The following is a 23,859-nucleotide window of genomic DNA, read 5'->3' as shown; positions in this document are numbered from 1 at the left end:
CCTTCCTCTGAGAGGGGGGAGAGGCTGGCTCTCAAGGGCAACACACACACATTTATCTGGAAAGACAGAGAGGAAACGGATGCCACAGGCTCTGCCCCCAAGAAAGGGAACTGAATGGGTGAGAAACAGAAGAAGGGAGACTTTGACCTTGGAACCCGGTGAACACAGTACTTCCCAAGAGTCCCACAGCCCTCACTCACACGTGAAGGAACCCCGTTTTGACGTCAGCTGGTGCGCCCGGGGCTGGGGCAGCGGTTCCCGTTGCTCTGCTCAGCGAGCTCAGCGGAACGAGGCGCAGCTGGTGAACGTGGTGCCACGTGGGCTCCTCTGTTCATCCTCCCAACATTTGCCGGGCCCTGCAGGGCCCTGGCGGCCCGGGGTGGACAAGGAGCTCCCCTTCACGGCTCAGGGTGGGACATGGCCTCCCGGGCCACACCCCAGACCTGCCTGGTCCCGGATGGGTGGCGACTTGAACCAGCCTCTGTGGGCATTTTTGCAACCACCAGAGCGTCCAGAAACACGGACCCAGTCCTTTGCAGGGCTCACCTCGTCCTTTTCCAGCAAACACACCCTTAGAGCTGAGGCCCCGGAGTCTGGCGCAGCTACCACTGAGCCACCCTGACCAGCGTCCAGCACCCCTGCAGATACTTGCTCCCAACAGCTTCCCGCTGAGTCGGTCCCCAGCGCTGGGGCCGGGTTGGCCCATCCCACCCAAGCCCCTCCTGCTCCCAGCTGAAGGCCAGAGAGCTGAGTAGCCGGCCACACGTGGGCCTCGTGTCTGCAGGCCCAGCCTGCCCAGTAGGTGGTGCCTGGAGGCTCTGGCCCCACCTGCCCCTCCGCAGCCTCCATGGAGAACAGCGGTCCCACCTGGGCAGCGGCTGGAGCCTAACAGGGGCGGCCTGGGGAGGCCCCGAGCCTATAAGAGGGGAGGGTGGCAGAGCTCCGGGGGTCAGCTGCGGCTGTTGGATTGGCGAGGGCGCTGAGCGTACAGGGCCTGCCATGTCCTCCCAGAGCATCATCCACTTGTCCCTGGACAAGCCCACCCGTGCGGTGTGCATGGTGGGCGAGGAGATCACCTTGGACCTCATTGGGTGAGGAGCTGGGGCTCTGCCAGGCTGTGGGGGTGGGTCTGGGCTGGGAGGCTGGTGCTCCCTGTCCCCCCAGGTCTGCCCCTGGGTTGTGTGGAGGTTGGGGCTTTCTCCTGCCTCTGTATCTCCCTTCGTCCTCCTGCCTTAGCTCAAGGGACCGAGTTTGGGTCCCTAAGGACTAAGCCCAGATGCTGCAGGGTGCTCACCCAAACCCTATACCTGCCCCTGTGGGCTGTGGCCCCTTAGAAGCAGTGCCCCCTCCCTCTGTCCCCTTCCTCTGAGGCAGGGAGGGGCTGGCTCTCACGGGAGAGACTCCAGTGAACTGGAGCCTCCGGCGGGGGAAGAGGCCAGGTCTTCCCCGGGGTCCGAGTCCGGCCCTCCGAGTCCCAGGCCACGTCCTCTCTGCTACGGGGGTTCCTTGTGGCTCCTTCCACCTTGGGAGTTGGGGTTTATAAAAAAGACGCTGCTTTGGTCATTTCCAGCCTCCATGGAGAACAGCAGTCCCACCTGGGCATGGGTAAGAGGGTGGGGTCTGAGCAGGAGCTTGTGGGAGAGAGGACGCGGGGGTCCTTAGAGGAAGGCTGATGTTGTTCTAGGACCACCCACCCACCCACCGCCGAGCGTCAGTGAGGGTGCCTCGGCCCTCTGAGGGGGGAGAGGCCGGGAGGCCGGGCTGAGAAGGGGAGGCTCTCGGGCCCTAACGTCTGTTTCTTGGCCGAACCAGGTGTGCCCCGCCCAAGTGCTCCTACTTCGCCATCAGCAGCTCCGCGAGGGTCTCCGTGAACATCCTCCAAATAGTCCCGGTGACTACCAACAAGGAGGGCACCAACATCAAGCTGCTCCCGTGTGAGTTCATGGACGTGCTGGTGAGGATGACGGCCCCCAGCCCTGGCGAAGGGGAGGACAAGGTAGGCCGGGGAGCGGGGCGGGGCGGGGGTGGGCCGGGGGAGGCGGCAGCTCATATCACCGGGTCTCCCTCCGGACAGCTGGCATTTCCTGAGTCTGTGAAAAGTGGGAGGCCAAGTGGTTGTCATGCCTGATCTTTAAGTCTCACAACAAACCTGTGAGCTGGGCACCCCACAACCCCACTGCACAGATAAAGAAACCGAGGCCCCGAGAGGACCGGCTGCTTTGAAAAACCTGCCCGAAAAGGTGTCGGCAGCTGAGCGCCAACGTGCTGTTGGGCGGAGGCTGGTCCTCTGTAGGCAGAGGTTCTAATAAAAACTAAGTGCAAATGCTAGGCTTCGTCAACCCATTTTACAGATGAGGAAACTGAGGCACAGAGCTGTCTATTTGAACTTAATTGGCATAACTAGAGTGTGTGTTGGGGGGGCACTGATCCTGGAGTCGAGCCAAGTCTGCGCCCTCTCTCCTGAGCGAGTGTCTCTCTCACGGGGCCCCTGTGGCAGGTGGGTTGGGGTCCACCTGGGAGGACAGGCCATGAGGCTCCTTTGGGAGAGGCTCTGGTGGTGGTTTCTGGAAGGATCCGGTCCCTCTGCAGAGTCATTAGAAGCCCCAGGGACTCGAACACTCAACACCTGAGCCACAGCCCCACCAATTAAGCCAGCCTCAGGCAACTCCCCGCTCTCCAGGTGACGCCCCTGAGACGCTGAGGGTGAGAGTCACTGAGGCCTGCAGGGCTTGGGCTGCCTCCCAGCAGAGCCTGCTGGAGGAGCCCGCTGGGAGGGTTCGGCCGGGGTGGCGGGTGGGTGGTTCGTACCCACGTGACGCTGTGTCCCGGGCAGGCAGTTCCCTGGGGGCAGGTGGTACACGGAGGCAGCATTGGGGTCTCCCTGGTGAGAGCCGAGGCTGTGATGTGTCCCCGTGGAGCCCAGGCGACCCGGGACACATTCTCTGCCCGGGCTCAGCCTCCAGCGCGGTCAGGAGTGGCGTCCGGAGTGAGGGGCTTGACCGTGGAGGACACTAGCTCCCACTGAGGAGGCCACAGGCACGCAGGTGTGGCCTGAGCTAATGTCTGGTTCTCAGGTTCGGGATGAAGGCCTTGTGGTCAAGGCCAGCGGCTGGAGGGCAGGCCTTAAGCAGATCTGGCTTGGGACGCTGGAAAGACTTGAGTTCCAACTCCAGTCCCCGCCCCAGGTGTTCCACGTTCTTTTGAGGGAGTGGCTTAACCTACAGGAGGCCTCTGCCAGCCTCATGGGGTGACGGGTGAACCCCAGGAGGGGACGTATAGTGAAGAGAAGGATGTGGTTTAAAGAGTGACCTCCAGAGCCAGTGGCCTGGATCTTCAGTCCTGTGTGACCCCTTCCTGGGTGAATGTCAAGGGCAAGCCCTGCCTAAGGTCCCTCTGCCCTGGGCGTAGAGCCCGCCTGGAGGGGTGGTTCGGAGGTCTGGGGGCGGAAGTCCTTGGAGAGGTTCACGGCTTGTTGAAACGGTTGCTCTTCAGCTACTGAGTTCAAACATAATAGGCCTGTCCCGGCTCACAGCCAGACGTCAGATGTGAGGCCGCGGTCAAAGGGCCGGGGTGCGTGGCCCAGCTCTGCTCCCGCCTTCAGTGCTCCCGTGGGCTCTGGGTGCTGTCTCCACAGGTCTCGGTGAAGTTCTACCTGCCAGATTGGGAGGTCCCCATGGCCGCCGCAGAGCTCTTCCTCACCGGCCTCGGTGAGTGGGGTTCCCAGCCCTGGAGAGGAGGGGCGGGCGCGGCAGAAGCCAGGGAAGGGTCTGTCCCTGGAATGAGGTGCCTTCCACCCCCAGAAGGGTTCACACGACATGGCCACACGCACTCCCTCCTCAGAGCTCAGTCTCTTCTCTCCGCCCCCTCACTGTGGCCTAAGGCTCAGGACGGACGCAGTCTGTCCAGGTGTCCCCTTGTTTGGTGCCAACATGCCCGCCTCTGGGACAATGGAGTGTCTGGTTCAAAGTTAACTTTATCACACCAGACCCTTTCCCCGCTTGCTCACACCTAAGAGCGTCCCTTCCGAATTCTTACTGGCATAGATTGCCACTACCTCTCCCCTCTTCCAGATCAGTCCAGCACAAGCTATAATGGCTATTCTCTTAACGATAAGCCGTACCATTTATTCTCTTAAATCTGATTCTCTAGGGCACATGTGTCAAACACAAGGCCCGAGGGCCAAATCCAGCCCGCCAGGCCTTGCAATGTGGCCCGCACCTCGCTGTCATCACTGCACTCCGCTGTCAGTTTATGACATTGTCAGTTTATGACTGTTCAGTAAACCATTCGGCCCGCGATTTAGGCTGGATTTTAGATTTTGGCCCCTTCTCTGATTGAGTTCGACACCCCTACTCTAGGGTGTCCCCCCAATACATATATAGATTATAGATATAGATATAGATATAGATATAGATATAGATATAGATATAGATATATAGATATATCCCCACCCTTTGAGTAATTATAAAGGCAATGTTTATTAAAGATACATTTCATTTTCAAATTGAGCTAACAGCTGTTAAAGTGTGTATATATTTGGGGGGAAAGTCTCTATATTATCTTCAAACTCACTCCCCTGCTTCTTTGGAGCCATCTCTGCATCCTCAACTTCTCCTCCTGAATCTGTTCAATGTAGAAAACCCCCCCCCCCTTTCTCTCCTTTCTCTCTCTCCTCTCTCTTTTTCTCCCTCTTCTCTCCTTTCTCCCTCTCCTCTTTCTCTTTCTCCCTTCTCTCTCTCTCCCCCCTCCCCCTCTCCCTGCCCCCCTCCCTCCTCCTCCTCTCCCCCTCTCCCCTCCCTCCTCCCCCTCTCCCCCTCTCCCCTTCTCCCCTTATAGAGGATCCTAACAACTTCTACTCCACTGAGGCCAGTGGCCGACTCCATCTTCCTCTCCCTTGACCTCTGTCAGTGTTTAGTACAACCTTTGGATGTTTCTTTTTAATCACTCCAGGGACCCTGCCTCAGTTTCCCCACTACTAGCTGGCTGGGCCTTCTCCGATGCTTTGCTGGATTCCCCTCCCTCCTCTCCTCCTGGAGCCCTGCAGTGCCTCGGGGCTCGGGCAGCTCATCACGTGGCTCTACAGTCAGAGGTCTCCCCAACTCGAATCAGGCATCTCCCATAAACTTGGCTTGGCTAGCTGCTGACCCAACACGTCTTGAGTGTCTAACCAACACCGTAAATGTGATTGATCCCAAATTGGGCAGATCTCTCTCCCCCAAGCCCCTGTTTTTAATTCCCTCCCTCAGCACCATAGATAGTAGTCGATCCTTCTAGCTGGTCCGACCAAACACCTCGGTGCCTCCCTCATTCTCCTAGTGGCCTGTGCTGATCTGCGAGTCTTGAGCTAAACCTACGTTTAGCCGGAATCCAGCTACTCGCCACGTGCAATGCCCTCAGCCTGGTCTGAGCCGCTGTCCTCTCTTGCCTGTGTCCCTGCGGAGGCCCCCCAGTGGGATTCCCTGCTCCGTCCCTGCCCTTCCACAGGTCCAGCCTTCCCGCAGCCCCCGAGCGGCTCACCTGTGGCAGGGTATCAGCTACTGTGCCCCCGGGATCCGAGCCTCCCACTGCTTCCATGGCCTTGGATGAAATCCAAAGCCTCCCTCCCCCTCCTCCCCACTCCCCACCCCCCCCCCCATCTCCTGCCCATTACCGTTACCCACAGAACCCACAGGACCTCTAACCTGTGCCCCGTTTCTCTTCCTCTTGCTCACTCTGCCCTGGGCAGGTGTGTGTCTTTGACCCTTGAACTTGCCACCGTGCACTTCCTGTTCGATTTGCTTTTCCTCCCGATGTTAACACGGATCGCTTTCTGTCCTCCTCCGGGTCTCTGGTCGCATTTCCACTTGGAATATTCCTCTGATCATTGAAAACAGACAACCCGCTCCATCCCCTTCCTCCTCTCCATGGCGCTTTCACCATCGGACATGCATATGCTTTGCTATGTCTCCTCCCCCTGCCGCCTGTGTGCACACGCCTTCACACTCGGAGGAGGAGAAAGGGACCGTCTTGGTGCAGCTGTTCCCCTGGGACTGGAGAGGTCCCTGCTCCGCGGCTGGCACCGGGGCCTAAGCATCTGCCGGGTGCAAAGTGCACAGTGGCCGCCGAGGCCCGTTTCCATGGTGCCGACATCCCGGTTGACGCCTGGTCCTTAGGCTCTAAAGGGGCTTGCGGTGGCCAGCTCTTGAGCCCTTCCTATGTCTTAGGGCGCCAGGAGCCTTCCAGAAGGCTGGGGAGGCGAGCCTTCGGGGTAGGGGTCCCCTGGGGAGTGGCCATCAGGCACGCAGAGGCATCGTGACCACAGCGGCCTGGTTTTGAGTCCCCAAGAGGCCAGGGGAGACAGGGAGACAGGGCCGCTCCAGGCTTCTCCAAGAGACGCGGTCTGTCAGGGAGGAACGTTCTCTGCTGAGCCAAGCGCACCTGAGAGGCTGGAGGCCCTGCTGCCAGCCTTGGGCAGCCCCGGGGGTTATCCACGGCATCAAGGCTCTGTCCAGCAGTCCGGGAGCTAACCTGTCCCTCCTGTTGCAGAGGTCTCCCTGGACGTGGACATCAACCGCAGCGGGAAAGTGGAGGCGCCGAAAGACAAATGGACTAAGGTGAGGCAGTGGAGGGAGGGTGCAGGCTGGGCCCCGGAGCCAGATCCAGCAACAACCTTACCATGTGGCCTTCTTGATGTCTGTTAAAGTGCTACAGCATAGATGGAAGCTGATGAAATCGGTTCTAGCTTTTATTTTTTTTAATTTAAAAAAATATATATTTTATTGATTTTTTTTATAAAGAGGAAGAGAGAGGGATAGAGAGTTAGAAACATTGATGAGAGAGAATCATCGATGAGCTGCCTCTTGCATACCCCCTACTGAGGATGTGCCCACAACCAAGGTACATGCCCTTGACCGGAATCGAACTCGGGACCTTTCAGTCCGCAGTCCGACGCTCTATCCATTGAGCCACACCGGTTTCGGCCGGTTCTAGCTTTAAAAAGAAAAAAAACAACAACAAAAAATGAGAACTCTAGGCAACGCTGGGTTGACACCCAAGCCTGGTGGTGGGGTCAGCTGCCCCCGTTGGATGGGACGTGTCTCCTCCACTGGTTCTCAGTCCCCTCTTCCCGGAACCCCAGGCAGAAGGCTGGTGGCCCATCCCTGGGCAGCGTTCCCTTGCTCTTGGTCCACGTACCTCAGGCAGTAAGACCCTTGAGCTGGCAGATAGGGGTTCCAACCCCCTGAAGAGAGACCTGGCTCTGTCCCTGATGTGGGGGAGGGGTCACATCTGGGAGGCACAGGGTTTATTAGGACCCGACGTCTTCCCGAACCCACGTTCCTGTCGTCTTTGCAGAAGGATTGGGTCTGGGGCCCCAGTGGTTGGGGAGCCATCCTGCTCGTGAACTGCAAACCGAATGGCCATGTCCAGGACGGAGACAAGAGCAAGGAGTTCTCGTCCGAGGGTAAGAAAGGACTGGCCTGGCCTGGGGCGCTGCCACCTTCCCTCCCGGGGCTCCGCCTTGTCCCGGCTTCACAGCCCCGCCCCTCGGCAAACCGGATGCCAGGCCCACAGCACTGATCGGCCAATCAGGTCTCTGACCAATGGCTTGAAGCTTGTAAGTAGGAAGGACGAGGCCCCAGGGCCCCACAGGGAGAGCATGGGCTCGGGTGTCCTATTAACAGTTACTTCCTGGCTGTGAACTTGAGCATGTGGACGTCCCTGGCCTTGCTCTGCCATCTGTAAAATGGGCATGACACCATTGGCCTTGCAAGGTGGACGAGAAGACTAAAGGAAGGCCCAGAGGGACATGTAAGACGCTTCTGAAAACCCTCTGAGTCCGGGGCAGGAACGCTGACAGTCTCAGGCAAAAGCAGTCTGGGTCTGGTCCTGAGGTGGGGGTGGGACCTAGGTTCTGGGTCTTAGCCGGAGAACGGACGTCCTGGTTCACACCAAGGCCGGGCCTTGTTCTAGGTCAGGGGTCCTCAAACTTTTTAAAGTGGGGGCCAGATCACAGTCCCTCAGAGAGCTGGAGGGCCGGACTATACAAACTACTAATTCCTACTGTAACACCTCGGCTGCGCTCACTGCCCAAAAAACCTGGCGAGCTGGATCAGACTCCTCTGCGGGCCGCATGTGGCCCGCGGGCCGTAGTTTGAAGACCCCTGTTCTAGGTGCTTGTGGACTGCCCTGTGGGGTCAATGCCACCCTCACTCCAAGTGGACCCAGCTTCCTGTAACGTAACGCAGGCCTGGGCAGCCTGGGCCAGCACAGGGGGCGGAGGTCCCCGCACTCCAACACACAAGCCTCGTTCCCGGAGTGCTGGCCTCCAGGCACCCCGAACTTTGGCCTTGTCTCTTGCTCAGAAATAAAGACTCTGTCCCAGATGGTGCTGAGCGTCCAGGGGCCCAGCTGCGTGTTAAAGAACTACCGGCTGCTTCTCTACACCTCCGAGCACGAGGCCAGGAAGGGCAGAGTCTACCGGCGCCAAGGTGAGTGCTTTGCACCAGCTCTGCCCCCTCTCTCACCTCCAGGTGAGCTGTGGCTACAGCTACCCCCGCAACCCCCGCCACGGGGCCAGACCTGAATGCCTAGGATTGTCTGGCTGCCACAGCCACCGAACTGTCTGCACCTGTAGGTGAGGCCTTGCACCTCAGGGCCTCCTTCCCCAGTGCGGGTGCCTGTCCTGCAGGATTTTCCCATCTGGAGGGGGCGACAGGCACAATAGCTAGAAAGATAGAGATTGCCTATGCAGATAGGTAATGGCTCTCCCCGTTTCTCCCGCCAGAAGAGCGGGCTCCATTGCTGACATTTCTGAGCCAGGACCCCACTAGACTAGGTTTGCAGAAGGCAGAGGCCAGGAAGCCAGGGGCAGTGATGCTAGCATGTCCATCTCGGGCACCACGTCACACATGGCCACCTTGAGCCCTCATCAACCTGCAGACAGTGGCCTGCCCCTGTCCTAGAAAGCGGAGCTGTACTTAGCTTCAGCCAGGCCTCTGTCGAACTCGTGGTTTATATTGGACCAGCCTGCCCTAGCTGGTTTGGCTCTGTGGATAGAGTGTCAGCCTGCAGGCTGAAAGGTCCTGGGTTCGATCCTGGTCAAGGGCACGTGCCTTGGTTGCAGGTTTGATTCCCCAGTAGAGGGGGCTTGCAGGAGGCAGCCAATCAATGATTCTCATCATTGATGTTTCTATCTCTCCCTCTCTCCATTACTCTCTGAAATAAATTAAAATATATATATATCGGACCAGCTTGTGTCCAGCGTGGGAGCAGGGCCAGCTTGTGGGGCGAGGGCCGAAGGGCCTTCCAGGTAGATGACCCTGTCGTGCCTGGGTCTAAGGCTCTGGCCACTTCTCCCTCCTTATCCAGATGATGGGTATGGTAACCATAGCACCTGTCTCTCCTGGGGGTGAGTAGGCCAATGAGCCAGCAGCCTTCCCCTGTTCCTGGTACATAGCAAGTCCACAATGAAGCCTTAGCTTTGCTTTAAAACCAGCAACGAGGTCAGAGAGACGGTCAAGTGCAGAACAACTGAGAGGCCTGGTAAGGGGCTGGTAGCAGGTGAACTTGGGACACCCCCCCACACACACACTACATAGCAAAGCCTCTTGGGGCAGAGCAGCTCTGGGAACCCAGGGCCCTGGAGTGGTTGAAGGTGCTGGGTCTGCGGCAACTCGAGGGGTGGCCAGCCACGATCCAGTCTGTGCAGCTGGGAACCCACCGTGCACCAGGCACACTGGAACCCCTGCCGTGAATCAAAAGGGCTGTGCCCCTGGGCTGGCGAGCTGTGGGGGCCCTGGGGGAAGGCTCTCCTTGTACCCCCTGACCCTTCAAGGGCAGCAGAGAAGCCTCTGGAAGACCGGAAGCAGGAGGCCCCAGGAGCATGCGCAGGTGGCCCAGCCTCTGCATGGCCAGCGGCAGCAGAAGGGAGCTGTGAGGGAGGAGGAGCTGGGACCCTGGGCCGGCAGGTGAGGTGACAGCTGGTTGGTCCATCCTCCCCTCCTAGCCAACAACTCGGACACCTTCGACTTGGTGCTGGGGCCTGGCTGGCACACCCACAACTTTGCCCCCCTGGAGGGCCCCCTGAAGGAGACCTTCTATGTGGAAGCCACAGAGTTCCCGTCCGCCACCTTCTCCGGTCTGATCTCCTACTCGGTCTGCCTGGTGGAACAGTCTGAAAACTCGGTCAGTCCCCGGGGAGGCCACCGCCTTTGCAGCAGGGACTGTGTGTGTGTGGGGTGGGGGGGGGGGGGGGTGTGGAGTCTCCGCTGGGAGGAGAGGGAGGAAGGCCTGGTGGGTGGAGCTGGCCTCTCAGGGCCTCTTTGGAGGAAAGAGCACAGGTGAGCGCCCGCAGGTGGCCGTCCTGAGCAGCTGGAGGCCGGGGGAGGGAGGGAGGTGTGGATCCCGGTCACACATAGGGCCTTAACTTCCATTGCAGCTGATTCCAGAGACCCTGGCGTACAAGGACACGGTGGTGTTCAGGGTGGCTCCTTGCATCTTCCTCCCGAGCACCCAGAGGCCTCTGCAGCTCTACCTGTGCAGGTGAGCGCCTCGCGGGCCGCCTGGGCCAGGCCGCTTCCTCCCCACACCCCTTTCGTCTTTGTGTAGAGGACTAGACTTCTCCCAGGAAGTGAAGTCCTCCCCCTGGAGCTGCCTGGTCCCTGAGATGGTCCTCGATATGGGTCTGAGCACTGACAGCGCGAGGGACGGAGCCTCCCGGGTGTTAGGGAAGGCTGACAAGGGAACGGTGTGAGTTCAGGGAGCACTAAGTGTCCTACCACAAGGTAAGAGGAAGGAAGGGCAAGGACGAGGGTGTGTCCTGGGGACAGGAGGAGGCCTGCAGGGCCGGGAGAAGGCAGGCGACAGGAGGATGGAGGGAGGAAGGAGGAGGACAGGGTCAAGGTCAGCAGGGCCGAGCGGCCCCTGAGCATCGGGGCCTGGCCTCGGGCCTGGAACAGACCCCAAGTGCAATGGTTTGTAGTCCGCCGGTGCTGAGGGCCTTGCCAGGTTGACTCCTAGGGAAGCGTCCATGGTGACTGGGCTGTTTCGGGGGCTTCTGTTGTGGGGAAGCAGGAATACAGAGCCAGGTCTCCCAGGGTTGGAGGTGTGCCAGGCCAATCAGCTGAGGTGGGCGGTGGGCCAGGGTATAACTGTGACGCATCCCCAGACTCAGAGTGGGGAGGAAGGAAGGTGAAGGGACAGAGTGATGGGCATGAGAGTAGTCCAGGGCCAGAGGTGTCCCCATGAGGTCAAGCCTCTGGCCCAGTGACTGGACAGGGCGAGCAGGGGAGATGGTGTGGATGGGACTGGACATTAGATCAAGGTCTCAGGCTAGAAGGCTGAGGTAGGGCCGGTAATGAGATCTGTCAGGTCGAGGACCCAAAGAGGCCACGATGGCACAGCGGCAGCAACACATGGCAAGGAGGACCGCTGCCTCCACCAGGCCCGGGGCGTAAAAGGAAGATAGCTCTTCCAAGGGGGCTGCTGGGGAGCAGGGTCCTCGGAGGAACGGCAGGTTTCAGAATGAGAACAGAAAAGACAGGAGCTCGAGGAATGTTGCTGATAACACACGCACAGACTCCAGCTCTCCCACCTTTGTCTTTTGTATCTGAAGACATGATGTTCAGCCCTGGCCAGTGTGCTCAGTGGTTAGAGCACCATGGGTTCTATTCCTGGCCCCATATGTAGAGCCAGGTCACCAACCAATCAGTGTGCCTCTCACATCAATGTTTCTCTCCCATTCTCCCTCTCTCCCCCTTTCTTCTTCCCTCCCTCCCCTATATCTCTCCCTTTTACTTTTCTCTAAAAAAAACCAAAAAATGGAAGAAAAAAAAAAAAAAACTAAACTAAAAACATCCTCATGTGAGGATTAACCAAAGAAAACAAAAAAGACATGTTGTTGACTCACATGAGGCATCTGCTGAAACCCTGGTCTTCTGGGAGCCCCCATAGTGGTGGTATTCAGGCACGGCTTGATCCAGCTCAGCCACAGATGGCTGTGACACTGGGGCTACCGGTCCTTACCCAGCACACATCCTCCAGGCCGCCTAGACCTCCTCAGGCTGATAAGCTCTCTGCAGCCTTGCAGACCCCTATGTTATTTTTGGAACAACAACATCGAATGGGAATGCTAGTTTTATAGGTAGAACCGAGCTAGAATCCCAATGTTGATACTTCCTTGCCGGCATTCAACTCGTGAGGATCTGTGTGTGTGTGTGTGTGTGTGTGTGTGTGTGTGTGTGTTTTTAAATAAATCTTTAGTGTTCATATTATTACAAAAGTTCCTCATTTTTCCCCCCTCCACCAGGTTCCCACCCCACCCTCTGCCCTTTCCCCAACCCCCACTGTCCTCATCCATAGGTGCACAATTTATGTTCAGTCTCTTCCCGCACCCCCCTCTCCTCTTTTCCCCGAGAATTGTCAGTCCACTCCCTTTCTGTACCTCTGATTCTATTATATTCAACAGTTAATATTGTTCATCAGATTTTTTTAATTTCCTTGGTTTTTAGATTCACTTGTTGATAGTTACATATTTGTTGTTCATAATTTTTATCTTTGTTTTCTTCCTCTTCCTAAAGAACCCCCTTCAGCGATTCATATAATTCTGGTTTGGCGGTGATGAACTTGTTTAGCTTTTTTTTATTTGTGAAGCTCTTTATCTGGCCTTTGATTCTGAGTGATAGCTTTGCTGGGTAGAGTATTTTTGGCTGTAGGTTCTTGTTATTCATCACCTTGAATATTTCTTGCCATTCCCTTCTGGCCTGCATGGTTTCTGTTGAGAAATCAGCTGACAATCGTATGGGTGCTCCTTTATAGGTAACTACCTGCTTTTCTCTTGCTGCTTTTAATATTGTCTTTGTCTTTTGTTCTTGGGATTTTAATTATGATGTGTTTTGGTGTGGTCCTCTTTGGATTCCTTTTGTTTGGGGTTCTGTGCACTTCCTGGACTTGTAAGTCTATTTCTTTCCCCAGGTGGGGGAAGTTTTCTGTCACTATTTCTTTCAATATGTTTTTGGTATCTTGCTCTCTCTCATCTTCTGGGACCCCCATAATTCTGATGTTGGTTTGCTTGAAGTTGTCCCAGAGGTTTCTTACACTATCTTCAACTTTCTGGATTCTCTTGTCTTCTTGCTTCTGCGGAGAAGTATCCTCTGGCTCTTTGTGTTCCAAGTCTTTGACTTGATTCTTGCGATCTTCCGTTCTGTTTTTAGGACTGTATAATATTTTTATTTCGGAGAATGTATTCTTTATTTCTTGTTGCTCCCTTATTATTTCTTGTTGATCCCTTATTATTTCTAGTTGATCCTTTATTATTTCTACTTGATCCCTTTTCATATCTTCATAGGTCTTGTTTATTTTATTGGCCTTTTCTAGGAGATTCTTGAAAAACCTTATAAACGTGGTTTTGAACTCTATATCCAGTTGCTTTTTGTCCTCCATTTCTTTTGTTTGTGATCTGTTTCCTTGTCTCGGCATTTTCACTGCTTCCCTGAGTTGGTAGGGTGGGAGGATCAGCTGTATCTATGCCAAAAGACAGCTTTATTCGACTAGACTTGGAAAACTGCAATAGCCTCTGTGCTCAGCTTGGATGGGACAGAGTTTCAGGGTGGAGCCTACAGCCTTGTCTTCCGGTTAGCCCCGCCCTGTGAGGTTCCTGAGTCTCAGTGTTCCTCAGGGACCTTCATACTCACTGCAAGCACCTCTGAAAGAGAGGTGCCCTAGAATTTCACCTGCTACCAGACAGTCTAGTCTCTCCCCCAACTAGCCTGCAACTGGGGTTCAGTGCAGTTGGAAGTAGGGTTAAGAGCAGTCCGGAGCTTATATCTCCTTCCCGCTAGGGCAATCCAGTGGCTCAATCAACAGTCTGTCCTCTGCGCGAAATGTGCGCAACTCGGGGGCTCTGCCTTTCGCCGCTCCCCTGAGCTTCCGCCTTACAGCCCAGATTCCCTCTGTATGTGTCTGGGTCCTCAGGGTCTCACTCAGAACTGGGGTTCAGTGCTGTTGGAACTGGGGTTCAGCACAGTCCGGAGCTTTTATCTCCTTCCTGCTAGGGAATGCCAGCCAGGCATTCAGCCGCCCCTCCTCTCTGGCTCCGTCCTCTCTGCACACGCAATGTGTCTCCGTACCTTAGGCTTTTACAGCTCCTTTGATTTTCCTTCTGGTTTTCTCTTTCCTTCTCATTGTAGAATTTCCAGTCAGTCAACTTTCCTGTAGTTCTGAATAATGTCCACTTTATATTTTAGTTGTATTTTTTGAAATTGTTGTGTGAGGCTGCAGTTAGGTGGTTACCTATGCTGCCATATTGGTTTCTCGTCAAGGAGGATCTGTTTATAAAATGGGTGATCTTCTTAATCTCAAACATCATTGTTTATCTCCAACAAGAAACCAACATGCCTCATGGCACGGAGGATTGTGCTAATATCCTAGGGTTTAAGGCCAAGCCCCCGAACCCTGTACAAACATGACAGCCTCATTGGCCATCTCAAGGGGCCACTTCGCTTCTTGACTTCTCCGGGGAGATGCAGCCCCCTGGGGCGAGGAGTCGGCCCTCTGGAGGGCCTGGGACAGCTCCCCAGCCGCCTGGGGCAGGGGCGGAAGGCACTGTGGATGTGGCTGCAGGATAAGGACAGAGCCTAGGCCACCAGAGCGGGAACAGATGCTCCCAGTTCTGGCCCAGACCCTGCCATGAGCTGGGCCCTGTGATGCTGGGCCAGACGTGCTCTGAGCTGCCAGCCTGTGTCCCTAAGGTTGGGGGACAGCTCTCAGGCAGGGGCATAATCTCTCCTGACCACAAGGAGGTGCCCCCTCCCTGGGACAGCAAGGCGATGCCCCCGGGGGAGCCCCCAGGCCTTCCCAGTGCCTGCCTCTCTCCCCGCAGAGAGCTGCAGGTGCACGGCTTTGTGGAGTGGGTGACCGAGCTCAGCAAGAAAACTAACAGCAATGTGGTGCCTGTCTACGAGGACCCCCACCGCCTGGGCAGGTGGCTCCAGGTAACGCCCTGCTTGGGGGAGACCTGTCGGTGGGGGAAGGGCCGGGGAGATTGGACCGGAGCCCACACAACGGGCATCTCAGGCTCCCGGTCACCCTTCCCGGCGAAGCTAAGCCAAACTGGAGGCGCCTTTGCTCTTAGGGCTTCAGTGGATGGAGGCTCAGGTGACACGACTTGCCCACATCGTAGCCCCGAAAGCATGGAGCTTAGACTCTGCCTTCTATTTCAGAGGGCACATGGTTAGGACCACGGAACACCCTAGGCAGCTGAAGGGTCCGGTGCCCTCAGCTACGGGTCAGCAGAGCTGGCGCATGGCTCCGGGGTCCAGCCGATCTGAGAGCAGGATGTCTGTCCCCTGGTGCTCCATCCTCCACAAATAGCTGAGCGATTGCCGCATGCGGGGCACCATTCTACGTGTGAAATAAACTAGAAGCCCCCCTCTTCCCTGCCCCTGCTCTAGCAACAACACTGACCTCAAGTGCAGTAAATGCAAGAAATTAGGTATCACGAGTTACTAGCCCGAACTAGGTGGCCAGGAAAACCTTCAAACTCGGGAGACCCGGAGCTGGTCATGCAAAGATTGGGTTGGGGGGCAGGTTAGAAGCAAGAGCCCTCTGGGCAGAGCACAGCTGCCTGCAGGTCGTAATGTAGGCTGCACTATGAAAAGGGGCTGGGCGGGCCAGGTCAGAGTGCAGAGGTCACAGGCAGGTAAGTGCTGGGTCGTATGTCAGGGACCTCTTCGGCCGAGGGTAGGAAGAGAAACGAATCCAGAGCGAGCAAGGTGGGATGACATTGGAGGGCACGCATCAGGGCGTGAATGTTCTGGTCAAGTTTGAAAAGAGCCCTCCGGCTGAGAAAGAGAGCAGGTGTTGGGGAGGGGCCAGCATGGAAGAGAAGCTTAGAGGAGAGGTCATGATGGCTTCCCCACGTGGCCTCGGGGGTGTGTCCACACGGAGTGGATTTTAGAAATGAAGCTGAGGCTTGTTCCTAGGCTGGGTGAAGATGGTGAGACGAGGTGACTCCCATCTTAAACTTGATGGATGCAAGAATGACACCCCAAGCAGGGGCTATTGCTGAGCTCAGTTGGTGTTTCCCTCCCCCCCGCCCCAATATATTTTTATTGATTTCAGAGAGGAAAGGAGAGGAAGAGATAGAAACATCAATGAGAGAGAATCGTTGATCAGCTGCCTCTTCACACTGGGGATCGAGCTGGCATGTGCCTTGACCAGGAATCAAAACCAGGACCTCCTGGTTCACAGGACAAGGCTCAACCACTGAGCCAGGCCAGCCGGGCCTGAGCTGAGTTTTGAGAGCTGAGCAGGAGTTGGCAGGAAGGAAGGGGTTCTTAACTGCCCCCCCACCCCACCCCACCCCCGAGATGGCCCAGGACAGGGAGCACTGTGCCAGGTGAGCCGGTTTCGGGCTGGAAAGCAGCTGATAGAGCGAGAAGATGTCACCCTTGTTTTCCCGTCCCTCTAGGACGAGATGGCCTTCTGCTACACTCAGGCGCCCCACAAGCTGATCTCCTTGGTCTTGGACACCCCCCGGATCCCCGACCTCGAAGACTTCTCCATGAAATACTCACTGGTGTGGGGCTCGGTTTGGCTGATCTGAACTTGGTCCAACTTCTCAGGCCCGCTGCCTGCCCAGAAAGGATGGGGTGCCAGGGGAGAGGGCCCAGGTGGCCTCGGGGGGCAGGGGAAATGGGGGTCTACCCGAGACTGAATTAGGGGAAGTCTGCGGCTTAAAACCCACCCCTGCTAACACCCCTGCCCCGGCTGGGTCTCCTTCCAGAGTCCAGGGGTTGGCTACATGACCCAACTCACCGAGGATGGGAAGGTGATCACGATGGATTCCATTGGGAACCTGATGGTGTCCCCACCCGTCCAGGCCAAAGGGAGAGAGTATCCTCTAGGCAGGCTCCTCATTGGCGGCAGCTTTTACCCCAGGTGAGGGAAGAGGTCAGGGGGTGGCTAGATGCCTTCAAACTAGAGGAAGGGACCCTGGTGGCTCACCTGGCCCTGTCTGACCCTGACATGACCCAGCAGGTCCCCTGCTTAGGCCTGTTCCTTATCCTCTCTCGTGAGGATTTCGAGTCTGTCAGACACATCGGAGACCAAAAGGAGGAAAAGCAGAACAAAGGACTCGTTCTTTGAGTCGGGGTCCCGGGTTCAAATGGCAGCCTGCTAAGCTTAGCTGGCCTACTGCCCCCACAGGATGTCCCGCCACAAGAGGGGCCTCCAGGTGGGTGCCCTCCAAGCTACCTTGTTTCCCCGAAAATAAGACAGTGTCTTATATTAATTTTTGCTCCCAAAGATGTGCTAGGTCTTAAATATTGTCTTATTTTTCCATGAAGAAGAATACGGTACACATTTATTGTTGAATGAAAATAAAGGAAATTTATTACCTGTATACAGTATGGTAGTACGGTAGTTGTCAACACAAACCAGACAAACTGTGAATCCTACAGTATCAAGAATTTACTCATTTATTCAATGACAATCATGTCACCATCTTCTGGAACATCATCATAACAATCCAATTCCTGAATTTCCTGGTGAATTTCTTGTGATTCCATTTCTTTCAGAATCAGTGGACCAAATCTCTCATGTTTAGCCTGGGGGGGGGGGGGAGCGCCTTATTTTCGGGGGATGCCTTATATTTCACTCAGAAGGAATACTGTAAGTAGGTCTTATTTTCGGAGGATGTCTTATTTTCAGGGAAACACGGTAGACTTCTGGGTGGCCACTCCCCTAAAGCCAGGAAGAAAACGCTGCATCCCAGGATCTAGTCTTTATTCTGGACTCTCTTGGCTCCATCCCAAGTTGGGCCAGAGTGAGGGATTCTTTTTTTTTTTTTTTTAATTTTATTTTATTGATATTTTATAGAGAGGAAGAGAGTGGGATAGAGAGTTAGAAACATCGATGAGAGAGAATCATCGATCGGCTGCCTCTTGCACATCCCCCACTGGGTATGTGCCCGCAACCAAGGTACATGCCCTTGACCGGAATCGAACCTGGGACCTTTCAGTCCGCAGGCCGATGCTCTATCCACTGAGCTGAACCGGTTTTGGCAGAGTGAGGGATTCATAATCGCCACCCTTCCCCTATGGGCCAATCGCCCCAGCCCCAGGGTTAGAACAGCCCTTTGCCTGAAGGCAGCCTGGCAGTCGGTGGCCAGCAGTTAGCGGCCCACGAGGGCCACCCAGGCTCAGGCTGTGCCTTCCTCCTCCCTTAGCAAGGACGGCCGGGACATGAGACAGCGCCTCCGGGGCTTCCTCTACGCCCAGCAAGTCCAGGCCCCGGTGGAGCTCTACACAGACTGGCTGATGGTCGGCCATGCGGACGAGTTCATGTGCTTCATCCCCACGAAGGCCAAGGGTGAGAACAACAAGGTCTGTGCTGGGGGCTGCACGGAGAGGGGGGATTCAGGGGGGCCTCCCACCTGCTTTTGGAGACCCATGGAAGCTTCCGGAGGGGATGCTGGCATCTGGCCCTCGTTCTGTCTCTCAGGACTTCCGGCTGCTCCTGGCCAGCCCCCACGCCTGCTACCAGCTCTTCCAGAAGAAGCAGAAGGAGGGCTATGGAGACATGGCCCTGTTTGAGGAGGTGCGGGAGGACCAGCTCCTTTCTAACGGTAAGGCCACAAGCCGGCCGTGGTGCGGAGGCCGGCCCCTCTCCCCCAGACGTCCGTCCTCTCTGCACGGGCATTTTACTGTCTTTCCTGGTAGCGAGGTCCCCAGGAAGCTTGAAAGCATCGCGTGGGCTGTGATAAAGCCATCCTCCTCCAGGCAGGGCTGTTCTGGCGGGTGGTACAGGGATGGCACGGGCAGATCAGAGGTTCTGGAGTGGCTGAGGCTGCTGGGATGCGTGTGGAGGGGACTCGGCCAGCAGGCGGCTGGCTCAGGGTGGGATGGGTTTGGGAGGAGACGGATCAGATGCTGACTGTGTAGTCTCCGGAATTCTTCAGCGATTGTTAGATTCAGTACCTGGGCGCTGGGACTTCCGTGGTCTCCAGTCCAGCCTTAAGGAAGACGTAAGCGGACCAGCAGGGATGGGGTGGCTGGGCGGAGGCAGGCCTGTCTAAACGTGTGAGGGTCCGGGATGGGCTGGGTGCTGGGACTTCTCTAGACCAGTGGTTGCCAATCGGTGGTCCGTGGACCACTGGTGGCCCACGCGGTCCGAAAGGCTGGCGACCACTGCTCTAGACCAGTGGTCGGCAAACTCATTAGTCAGCAGAGCCAAATATCAACAGTACAACGATGGAAATTCCTATTGAGAGCCAAATTTTTTAAACTTAAACTATATAGGTAGGTTATTATTAACTTAATTAGGGTACTCCTAAGCTGGCCTTTGCCAAAAACTCAAGGGGCCAAAGAGCCGCAGTTTGCAGACCACTGGTCTAGACCTTCACGATGCCATGTAAGGTCTGAGGGTCCCCTGGGTACTTGTTAGAAATGCGGAATTTCAGCCTCTGCTCTCCCGAGAATCTCACCCTCCTGGAAGTTGACACTCAAAGAGTATGAGCCGCATGGCACACACCTGGTAGCCCAACTGAAGTTCCTGACGATGAGGCAACAGAATAACTTGGTCAAGGGCCCAGGTCCCCGGTAGAAGGTAGCCCAGTTGTACAGGTCACAGAAGGCATGGAGGTGCCCAGGTATGAGGTGCGTGGGGCTGAAGTCACCTGCTAACCTGTTTCAGGCTGCCTTCCCGTCCTACCGGGGACAGAGTGGCTGGTGGCAGTAAAAGTCCTGCCTGGGTTTTCATGAACCCAGGTGTGACCTTTGACCCAAGTGGGTCCCCGCAGACTAGCCAGGCCACCCACACTAGTCACTGGCCCAGGGCTTGTCGGCCGTGCCCAGGGCTGGAATCTCCCCAGCCCTGCACAGCGTTGCCTGCTCCCTGGCCTACAGGCCCGCCCGCCTTCTCCTTCCTCCAGGGAGGGAGGTCATTACCATCAACCAGCTTCTGGATGATGACATCCTGAGGAAGCAGAACGACTACGTGGAGGTAGGAGCCGGGAGCCGAGGATGTGAGGGAGGGATCTCCTCCAGAAAGTGGGGGAGGCACTGGTGGCTCCTAACTGAGCAACTATTATAGCCCGAGCATCATGCAAGACAGGTTTCTGTGATCCTCGAAATGGCCCTGCGAAGTCAAACCCATCTTGTTTATGACAGGCCCAGCTTAAGGTCATGGGCCTAGGCCAATGGGTTGGGTACCGGGTTTGAACCCAAGTTCATACTTCATCCACTGTTATTCCGTGTCTGACCAAAAATCAGTGCTGTAGCTCAGCAGCCTCTGGGCAGAGGCCCCGCTGCCCCGACTTCCCTAAGAGGCGGAGTAACAGAGGCTTAGGGACGGACGGACCAGGACCTTCTCAATGCTCAGGCCCATCGGTTCGCTGTTCAGAATCACCTAGCACCTCGGATCTCTGAAAATGAGGACCGTGGGTTGTGAGAAGCATAGGGTGGGGGGTCCCCAGGAGAGATTACCTAGCTTCTGGAAGGGCAGAGTTGTCCGGGGTCACATGGTCAGCACAAAACTGCTTTGCCCACTGGGACTTGATGGCTCCTGGCAAAGGTGTGTTCAGAGCCATAGTGTTCTAGTGACCTTTGCCAAAAAGGAAGGGAGGGCCTCCTGGCACAGCAGGGTGGGTACCGGCCGGGTATGGGGTCAGAACAGCCCTTGGCAGTGTCCTGGGTATGGTGGCCACGAGCCCTGTGTCAAACCAGGGAGATAGATGCTCAGGTGTTGGGCAGCACCAGGTCTGAGCAGGGAGTGTCCCTGGTGAGGACCACTGCTCCCGTCCTCCCTAAAGCCCCTCAGCTTCCTGCCCTTGCCCAGGTCCCCCCCTGGCCAGGCCTGAGGACCAAAGGGGGGCGGAACATGCTACAGAGTCAGGGCTAGTAACTGCCTTGGGCCTGACTAGCTAGATTGACGCCCCCACACGGCAGCAAGTGATGGAAAGGTGGGAGCTACCTCAGGCCACTCCCCCCATTGGGTGAGCTCACTCCCCGCCCCGCCCGGCCCCGCCCGCAGAAGTGCATTAACCTGAACCGAGCCATCCTGAAGCGGGAGCTGGGCCTGCTGGACAGGGACATCATCGACATCCCACAGCTCTTCTGCTTGAGGCAGCTGAGCAACGTACCCTCCGCGGAGCAGACCGAGAAGCTCTATGCCAGGCCCTACTTCCCCAACCTGGTGAGGCTCCGGGTGGGCTGCCTGCCCCCGGGGTGGGGGGCTGTTCAGCCACCTGGCTGGTCCCCTGACATACGCGGTGCTGAGAGAAGGTGGAGGGAGGACCCGCCCCCCCCCCCATGGGAGCAGTGAGGGGGGCACAGGCTGGCTGGGTGACTTGCTAAACAGTGACCATGGGCTTGGCTCTGGGCTCACCCCCAGCCTTAGGGTAGTCACTATGCAGCCACCTCACCAGGATGCTGTGCCATCACCAGACTGGAAGGGGCCGGGCAGCTCTGGCTGAGACGGGGGGTTGGGGAGCAAGGTCCCGGGACAGTGTCTTCCTGCCCACATAGCCTGTGACTCCCGGGAGCACTGCTCCTATGGAGACGAGGAGCTGGAGTTGGGGGTGTGCGTGCACCTGAGTCCCCTGCGGTGCCAAGCCTAGGCCACCTCTGGCCTGTACCTGGCCTTTCTCACACGTGGGCACTTGGCATGCTTCCTCTGAGACGTCTGGGCTGATTCCTTCAGCACGTGCAGGCCTCTCTAGGGCCCAGGGACACACGGCGACCTGTTACTGTGACAAGAGCCATGTGGCCCCCTGGGCATGACACAGGGGCCATCACAGGCCTTGGGAGTAGGTGCAGGCCCGGGGAGTTGCTTTAAGGCAGTGGTCGGCAAACGGCGGCTCGAGAGCCACATGGGAGTTCTTTGGCCCCTTGAGTTTTTAGCAAAGGCCAGCTTAGGAGTACCCTAATTAAATTAATAACAATGTACCTACCTATGTAGTTTAAGTTTAAAAAACTTGGCTCTCAAAAGAAATTTCAACCGTTGTACTGTTGATACTTGGCTCTGTTGACTGATGAGTTTGCCGACCATGGCTCTAAGGGAAAGATGCTAGAGCTGAGATGCAACAAATGGACGTTCCAGTAGAGGGAGGCAAGATGGTGAAGTGGACAGGACTGAAGGCCGGAAGAACAGATGAGGGATGGGGAACCAGGGATGTTGGCTTGGGCCAGGCAGGGTTTTGGTTTTGCTGCTGAGAATCACGAAGGGGCAGGGCCGTTGGAGGCTCAGGCGGAAGTGAGCTGGACCCACCAACATTGACTGGCCATGTCTGCATGCACGCAGACCTGGAGCAGGGCGGGTATGTGCTCGCTACAGCTAGTCTCAGCCCACGGCAGCCGGGTGTTCTCTTGCATTGAACCCAGTGGCACCTTCTTGGGTGGCGCCAGCCCGCCCATGCCTTGCCCACCCTCTCTCTCTGACAGCTGCAGCTGATTGTGATGGGCAAGAACATAGGCATCCCCAAGCCGTTTGGGCCCCAGATCAAGGGCATGTGCTGCCTGGAGGAGAGGGTCTGCCAGCTGCTAGAGCCCCTGGGCTTCAAATGCACCTTCATCAACGACTTCGACTGCTACATGACCGCGGTCGGAGACTTCCGCGCCTGCGCCAACGTCCTCCGCCTGCCCTTTGCCTACAGATGGTGGAAGATCGTGCCTTAGACCCAGCCTGGTGCTGCCAGCCCGGGCTGCCCCTCTGTGCTGGGGTGGGGCTGGAGTTGAGAAGCCCCCTTATCGTGATCCCCTGCCCCTCAGAATCCAGTGGGGTGGCAAAGGCTGCCATAGCTGCTCCCCTTTGGGTAGAGATGGAAACGGTCTTCAGCCGAGTAGTGACGAGCTACGCATTAAAGCTCTCGTTCTGAATGCATCCCGGCCGTGGCCACCTTGTCTGGGGAAGGGGCAACAGCTCAGGATGGAGCTGAGCAGCGGGGACTCCTGGGGTCAGGCCGCCCCACTTGCCTGGGCTGGCACGTAGCTGTGTGGACCCCACAACTGTAGTGGGAAGTGGTAGGAATCAGATGGTTTGAATTCTCTAGTGAAAGCATGGGACCAGCCAGGTTTGGGGGAAGCCCAGCCCAGGAGGGCAATACCTGCCTCAGAAGCAGCAGCTTCGCCACAAAGTGGCTCTGGTCTCCTTGGGGTGGCCTGAGGGACAAGGTACAGCAAGGGCAGCCCTGGCCAACTCCCACTGCGCCCGCGTCCAGGAGAAGTGTCCACTATGGGACACGAGCCGCCTATTCCCATCTGCTGTCTGTGGTAATGGCACAGATGGCTGTTAAAGCAAGTGGTTCTGAGAACGTATAGCCATGGCTGGTCCCGCCCTGCCCCTCCCCTGGCTGATGGGAAGCTGCAAGAAGTCTAGGCCCTTGGAACGGGGGCAACACCTCCTGGGAAGGGTGAGTCTGATCATGGGACAGCCAGGACCGAAGGCCCCGTGCACGGGTGAGCAGTGTTGAGAGTGGTGGTTGCAGGGGTCTGGTGGATGGTGCGAGGTGGCTCAGCCCCGTAGGCCTGGAGAAGCAGCCTGGGCAGAACAGGAACTACATGGGGTCTCTGCACACACCTGGCCTCCTGGTGCCCCCTGGTGGGTAGCTTGCCACACTGCAAGCAAGGGGGCAATGCTGGGCTAAGGGGCACATTTGTGACCTTCCCACGTTGGTGGGAAGGGTGAGAAGTGACTAGGTGTTCCGGGCACACAAAACATACCAATGTTCTGGTACTTTCCGTGCCTGTAATCCTCACAGCCCCAACGCAATAGACACACAAACTCCACTTCTGAGTTGGGCAAGTGAGGTGCTGAGCCTCCCTCCCCAACGGACAGAGTTGGGAGTGCCACACACCTCACCCCTGTGGTCAAGCCCAGAAGCTG

The 23,859-nt window shown here is 56.9% G+C and overlaps 1 protein-coding gene across 1 annotated transcript; it reads left to right on the top strand.

Moving 5' to 3' along the window:
* Nucleotides 1–999: 999 nt before the first annotated feature.
* On the top strand, nt 1,000–22,788 carry PADI6 (peptidyl arginine deiminase 6; the record flags this gene model as incomplete). Its single annotated transcript, XM_084873821.1, has 16 exons — nt 1,000–1,091; nt 1,813–1,996; nt 3,635–3,707; nt 6,526–6,593; nt 7,333–7,441; nt 8,343–8,468; nt 9,986–10,164; nt 10,418–10,521; nt 14,858–14,969; nt 16,448–16,555; nt 16,763–16,917; nt 18,206–18,362; nt 18,481–18,604; nt 19,910–19,980; nt 21,010–21,171; nt 22,419–22,788. The coding sequence occupies 16 exons, from the start codon at nt 1,000–1,002 to the stop codon at nt 22,650–22,652; spliced, it is 2,058 nt and encodes a 685-aa protein (XP_084729947.1). The 3' UTR covers nt 22,653–22,788.
* Between the last annotated feature and the right edge of the window lie 1,071 nt (nt 22,789–23,859).

The sequence above is a fragment of the Pipistrellus hanaki genome, assembly GCF_964339955.1.
Source record: "Pipistrellus hanaki genome assembly, chromosome: 2".
Lineage (NCBI taxonomy): Eukaryota > Metazoa > Chordata > Mammalia > Chiroptera > Vespertilionidae > Pipistrellus > Pipistrellus hanaki.
The sequence above is the reverse complement of the archived record's forward strand: the minus strand, read 5'-3'. Positions and strand labels throughout refer to the sequence as shown.